Genomic DNA, 7,243 nt, shown 5'->3' on the forward strand with positions numbered 1-7,243 from the left:
AGCAGGAATTGGTTTGCTATAGTGGAAGGTGCCAAATCAATGTCAAGTGTGAAAGAACACTATAAGATGCTCTACAAATTATTGTAGAGACAAAGTAAGACTTTTAGGTAGGCTTCTACAGGGCTTTTTATTGTAAAAAATTAATAAAATATAAAAGTCTGTAAGTAATCAATATATTTGATGTGTATAACTTAATGCAGGACTGCCAGTCTGAAAACCATGAATAATGTATTAGACTTCAATAATCTATTAGTAAGGGGCCTTTACTGTCAAAGCTGATATGTACTTCTTTGATCTTTTCCCTAAGGTTACTATTTTATACACTTCATATATTTTATACATTGTTTTCTATAAGATAACCCTACATAAGAGCAGAAAAATGTTGTGCTACTCTCCAGGGTTAATGGTATTTTATGGAATAAAATACTAAATATATGTTAATCTTTAAAAACTGAGGTGTTCCAAGGAAAATTTCACAATGCCTTTTATTTCTTGAGACACCTATTAAACTTAAGTCTTTGAAATTGTCTTGAGGTTTGTCTTCTTTTAGGCCATAGTTTCATTTTGGTTTTGGCAAACTTCACCATGATTAGTAGTATGATTCTAAGAGGACAGATGCAATGGCTCTTTTGAGAAACAGTTGCTCTGATCCTGCATATTCTTCCCCCTTCTCTATTACATAGCTGAAAGTTTAGTTTCCACATAAAACTAGGGAAAATCTCTTCCTAAACAAGATGGCATTATCCCAACAACATGAGAATGAATGAAAATAAAGATGAAGAGGGAGTTTGGAGGTGATACTGCAGTAGCTGATGTCTCATGAGCTCCCATCCTGGGACTACTGCTCCACCACCTCCCTTGAAGTGGCACTAGCACTGGTGGGACACCAGCATAAACCACAAACCAGACAGCCAGTCAACCCTGCAGCAAGATAATGGGCAAGAAAACCAAACCTACCATGGCTGCAGTCATGGATGATGGCAGTGGCAAGGCACATTCACATGACTGCTGGAGAAGGTAGTAGTAGACAACTATGCCTTTCTCTGCTTTTGTGTTTTGTTGTGTTGTTGTTTTGTTTTTTTTTCAGTCAGGTCAGTAATGAGCAGAGCAAGTAACATATGCAGAGTGAAGTTTCACTCTATAGGTACATACCCTGCTAGCATGCCTTTAGTGAACCATCAATATTTTGGCCATCTGGAGTTCCAAGGAGCCAAAGGTTGTATATTTATGCTGGCAACACACACATCAGTATTTTCTTTGCTGACATAAGGCCACAAAACGATGTCAGAAATTAACCACATGAGAATTCTTTCAAAGCATGCTAATACTTAGATCTTCAGTTCTATGAAGTCATGTTCCTTATTCTTAACAACAGCTGCTTCCTGCCAAATGCTTCTGAAAAAACTGTTACTAAATAATATTTCCATGTTATTTAACCTCTTCCACTCATTTCCCTTTTGGAAGCTAGGTAATAGATAACCACAGATCCAGTAAGCTGCAAATCCATGGTGTTAGTACTAGCATACACTATATCCCTTACACTGGTGTTTCCCTCTTCATTTCAAAGGGATGAGAGCGAGATCATTTCAGAATGTCAAAAAAAACACTGTCAACAGGCATTTAGGAAAGCAAAGGTGTAAATTTGACTGTAGATTACATAAGGGACAAAACCAAGTGCAGCTCAAGGAATGTCTTTCTGTTGTAAAGAGCAGGTCATTTGTAGGAAACCATTGGAATAAATAGGCCACAGAGGCTGTGCAATCTGTGATCCTTGAGATTTTGAAGAACAGGTTAGACCAAGATCTATCAGCAGCACTTCAGTAATAACTGACCAGGTCTGAGGATATAGAGAAGCTCTGCATAGGTGTTCAAGATTCCCTCCAACTCCACTACAAGTAGGGTTTCCATTTCACATAAGAAAAATTTCATGCATGTAACTTGTCTGTTATTTTTCACATCTGTTGACAACTGAGTTATTACTGATGTGAATGATTATCCCAAATTGAAGTCACACCTCCTGAGTCAGTGTAAGACACTTTCCATATAGCAACATAAAAGAGTACTTGGTTTCATTTTTCTGCTCTCTGAATACATTAAGATCGTTTCTTTGTTCATCACACATGACCTTGCCTTTGCAGCCAGACTATGATTTTCAGGTCGTGCACAATGCCTTGACATGGGTATTGGTGCATGCACAATAGTTTGAAAATATATCAGAAGCTCCATCCCTGGTGAACATTCTCAAAGTAACAGAAACCCTTGTACAGAACAAACTTACACTATTTCAAAATCTATTTCAAAATTCCGCACCTCCCATCACAGCTCCTGCAAAGACTGTGCAGCAAGCAGAGGAACCTCAACACGAAGATCCTCTCCTCCTTATTTAATATAAAAAACTCTTCACATCCTTTTCCATGCATTTTTAATTTTTATTTTGGCCAACTAAGCTTAGAACAATGATCTAAGGATTGTCTCTTATGTCATAAATTGGAGAGAAAAGCTACATAGGGCAACAATGCCTTCCTAATTCAGTTCACAGAGGTTTTTACATTTCCATTGTAAAGGCATTATATCTATCTTGGAGAGTGCCACATCAAACAACTTGCTCTGATTAAGTTCTTTTAAAAATCCACTCTGTTTACTGTCAGTAGTATTTAATCCATAGGACTTAGGCATTACAGACATGCTTTCACAGTCATTACAGAAAGGACCAACTGGTAAAAATTTGCCATTTTTGATCCTACAGATCAAACCTACATGGATCAACAAAATACCTATACAAAACATCTGGAGCACCAGTTCTACTACATAATGTTCATATTATGAACTTGCATTTCATTTCTGCAGAATGTCATTGCAATAAGTTAACATTTCCATGAAAAATCAAAGTAAAAAATACATCCTAACTGTTCCAATACAAGAAAGATTCAGTCCATTTTCAATGACACACTTAAAAATCCAGTGAGAAGGAATAGGAATAACTCAGTGTTTCTCCTTCCAAAATTTAACCTATCATCCTATTACAACTGAGGAACACGTTTCAAGAGACTACTGAGGCCATTTGCCCTGGAAGTGCTTACAAAGATGTCTAGAAAGTTCATAACACAAATAACTTACAAGGACAAAGTTATAAGACAATGGGAACCTTGGTTCTCTGATATCTTTTAGAAATCTTAAGTAAAAATAAAAATAAAAAATCTCTTAGATAATTTATTGGGTAACAATATTAAAGATTTCAAATGTATAAAGGCTTACATATCTGTACACTGTAAAAAGAGAACAAAGGGGGGATTAGGCTTTATGGTGCTTCTCTGACATGCATTTGTAAGGGACCAGGAAACAAACCCATGGGTTTTTTTGACTTGTAGAGTTCTATGCTACATGAAAACTGAAATTTGCTTTCAGGCATGGCATACCTCCAGAGAAGTAACAAATTGGTCTATGCTATAATCACTGGTAACAAGAGTGTTTGTCAATCCAAAATAATTAGCTCTAAACCCCAAGAAACTTAGAAATATATAAGTCAAGGCAGAACAAAGTTGAAAAAGAATTTAAACTAATCTTTTCTTGTGGATATTTCATTGCACTGGACTTCTGATCAAGTACAACTGAAAGTTATACAATTAGAAGAGCCTAAATAGGTTCTTTGATCACAGAACTTTTAGTTAAAAAAAAAAAAAAGCACCTTGCCCATGTAAGCTTTCACTTTCTCCTTTAGAAAGCTGCAATTATAATATTCTATTATTTGCTATCACATCCTGGTTTTTTGTTACTGCAATAGAAGCAGCCAATCTGCTTCAATGCCAGGTGCTGGTCCAATCCTACCTCTAAGCAAATTCTCAGTAGACTCCAAAGTTCCTGATATCCCGTCCTCTTTCAAGAGACCCTGTATTTCTTCCTACTTTCCTGGAATGCTGCTAAACCTTCTGCTATTTGGAGCAGCCCTCAGCTACTGATCCCAGCCCTGCTGGCGTTGAGCAGTGCTGGTTGGCTCAGCAAGGTTGGCACCGATGAGCTGCAACGGGTCCTCAACATCAGACCTTTGGGACTTCAGTAAAAATCAGTAGAGCAGCCCTGCCCTGGAGCCTACATAGTCATCAGAGAATGCAAAGCAACTGACAGTCAGGTGTTGAGGACACGAATGCAAATCCTTCACATCACTGTTACACACACTTCACAACTACTCTACAGTTAATGTACTAGAAGATAAAAATAGAACTAAATTTGGTTTTCAGGTAATTTTTTTACTGCTATATAAAAATCAAAAGCCACAGCTGCTGTCTTTGATTACTGAAAATGCCCCTGCTCAGTCATCAGCAGCCCTGATTGTGGCTGTGATTAGACACCAATTCCTGTGAAAGAAGGGGGAGAGAGGGACACATACACATTATGAGGAACACAACAAACTCTGACCACAGTGGACAGTTTTGTAATTAAATTTCTCAAGCTACAACTGCAGACATTGCAAATTAAGCCCTTTCACTTCAGTTATATTAACCAGCTCTAAGTCAATGACCAAAGGTTTCCTTTCTCCTGCCAAAGAAAGGAACAGAGACACAAGTCAAGTCTACTTAAAGTAAACAAATATATATATGTGTGTGTGTATATATTTATATATACACACTAATTTTCAATGTTATATATTTTTCCAGTTGGGCTATGCTTGAGCTCACAAAACCCTATACTACCCCAGAACACAAACAGCAGTCCCTTCTGTGACATGTTCTTGCTTTCCTCCAACGACACAAGCACGAGGTGCAAGAAGAGCAGAGGACCCGGTGACAGCAGGTCTGTGCCCAGGCAGGACCCGAACACCTGCTCTCCTCTCCCCAGCCCTCTCTGCTGTCAGATGTCTGCCGTCTACTGTTCACAAACCAGCATGACCTCAGGAGCCGCAGAAATCCCAAAAGCTTTTCTCACCAGCCCCTCTTGAAACCATTAATCAAGTTCCCAGAAACCACTTCAATCGCTACCAAAATGCAACCAGTACCCTTAAACCCCCCGGGGAGTATCTCTTAGCTCTAGAAGGAAACTGAGGAGCACAAAACACAGCAAACGTTATGTAGGAGCTGATGAGACTGGTCTCTTTGAGCCTGTCAGTGCTCAGTCCTAAAATAAGCTAGATTTTCCATAGTCACATGCACACAGAGCAAAAGTTTAAGTAAATAGGAGACCTATAGGTGAGTCCCAAAGGTCAACTGACTCGGGCTCGGTGAGTTATTTATTCTTCTCTACATCCTAGAGGGAAAAGGAACAAGCAAACTACTGTTTCAGAGTAGGACTGGTTTTTTAGCCACAGTATATAACATAAAGGTATTGTGATGTACAATTTATGCCCATTACTGTACCTGAGACTGGGCCCTCATCCCATTCTTCAGATCTCCTAAATCGATTTGTTGTAAATCCCATGCAGACATTTACTCCAAAGGCAAAAACAAATACAGATACAACCTGCAAAAGTAAAACAGCAAAGTAAGCAAACTGCGCAAAACCCGGGACTTTGGAGGTAAGAACATGACAGCGAGAGGGGCAGAGATGGTGCTCTGTACATTCAGGCTCCCCAGCGCTGCAGTTCCCATCACCGGAGCTGCCGCTGACAGCGTCACCCTTGGAGAGTAACACAAACCAGAAGGGGCTTATGAATAAAACATCTCTCGCTGAAGCTGAAACGCTCCTTTTTGTAGGAACTTATTCAGGAGAGACGGGCTGCTGCTCCTCCTCTAAAAGCAAACCCGCGTCTCCCCTCCCCTCCCCTACCTGGTGCGAGCGGACGCAGCCCCGCCGGGCCATGCTGGGCTGCCTGGGGAGCTGGGGCAGCCCCGGAGCCTTTTCTTTATAGGAGCGCGGAGCTCTGGTTGCTCCGGGAGTTCGGGCTATTAGCTACAAGTGATCCCACCTGGTGAGGTTGACAGTCTCGTGTGATTTGTCCAGGGGGTGATTTCATCATGTTTCACTCACAAATCGCAGCTCTGAGTGCAAGAAGCTCCAGGCATCACCCCTCTCTGCGCCCTCCCCCCAAACACACACACAGACACACACACACAGACGCACACACACACACACTCACACTCTCTCTCTCACACACACACACACACACTCACACACTCACACACACACACACACACACTCACACTCTCACACACACACACACACACACTCACACACACTCACACACGCTTTCATGTGGTTTCCCCTGGCAAAGCGGGGCTTTCTGATGTTGCTGCCGCCAATCGCTGCTCCCGCTCGTTTTATTCTCCTCGCAAAAGCAACATGGTTAAAAGAGAAACCAAATGCGTCTCCATCTGGCTCGGAGGAGAAGCGGGAGGGAACCGAACCCCATCAGGGCTGCGAAGGGCAAACACCCCGGTGCCACCACCCGTGTCCCCCCCCGCCGGGCTCGGGGCTCAGGGCAGCTCGCAGCTCCCGACCTTGCCACGGCCGGGTGGGTTTTGGGAGCTCAAGCACCCATCTCGCTCTCCAAGGGTGCTCCTGGAGTTTCTCACTGCGTTGCAGAGCGGAGTTCCCCCCGCCCCAGCCCCCTCCCCAGCCCCCGTTCAGAGCAGGGGGGTATTTTTCAGTGCCCGCGCCCTGTGGCGCTGCGGGTTGGGTTCCCTGGCAAGGCAGGCACTTCTAGCTGGGTCGCTGGGAGCCGCGGACTTCCAGAAAGGAACTGACATGTTCCCTCTGCCCCACATTTTTCCATTTTCATTAACAACAGCAGAAAGCTCGGCTGTTTGGACAAGCGCTTCTGTTTACAAATCAAATGATAATACTGAGCAGAATTCGGGTTCAAATCAGTGGATATCATTTTATTTGCCAAGGCAAACGATTTAGCAGTGTAGTTTGCCACTTTTTTCCCCTGATGAAAGCTTCTTTCATTAAAGTGTTTACTAACAATTACATTTAAAGGGACAGAGTCAAGGTTTGTGAGTCCTCGGGTGGGCAGAGCTTCTCCTGGGACCTGTCCCATATTCTGTACTGGCAGTCAGAAGCACAGTACAGTTTTCTTGCAATATATTAAACATGTATAATTTTGAGCTGTGTTTAGAGGTGCCTTTTACCTGCTGCAATCTCTCTCCTTCCCACCGTGTAGCTTTACAGGACAGAGCTAAAACCCCTCCTCTTTTCTACCCACACCTTATCAGCTGCCAGCCTTTGCTAGGAGCTGATTCTTTTTTTAAATGCAATTTCTTAACCAAAAGTGGCTCCTTTGTGCAGCTGCATCTTTGCACTGCAAGCCTCG

At 42.2% G+C, this 7,243-nt stretch overlaps 1 protein-coding gene across 2 annotated transcripts in view; it reads right to left on the bottom strand.

Moving 5' to 3' along the window:
- The window catches only part of ENPP2 (ectonucleotide pyrophosphatase/phosphodiesterase 2), a 60,603-nt gene extending 54,654 nt beyond the window's left edge, over positions 1-5,949 (bottom strand). For both annotated transcript variants that reach the window (XM_009995362.1, XM_009995361.1), the window contains exons 1-2: positions 5,758-5,949; positions 5,349-5,451 (exon numbers count right to left, since the gene is read on the bottom strand). In XM_009995362.1, the coding sequence (XP_009993664.1) occupies positions 5,349-5,451; positions 5,758-5,790 (136 nt within the window). In that variant the 5' untranslated portion in view covers positions 5,791-5,949. The remainder of the gene's footprint in view (positions 1-5,348; positions 5,452-5,757) is intronic.
- Positions 5,950-7,243: the final 1,294 nt, after the last annotated feature.

Source organism: Chaetura pelagica, unplaced genomic scaffold, assembly GCF_000747805.2.
Source record: "Chaetura pelagica isolate M959 unplaced genomic scaffold, ChaPel_1.0 scaffold53, whole genome shotgun sequence".
Taxonomy (NCBI): Eukaryota; Metazoa; Chordata; class Aves; order Apodiformes; family Apodidae; genus Chaetura; species Chaetura pelagica.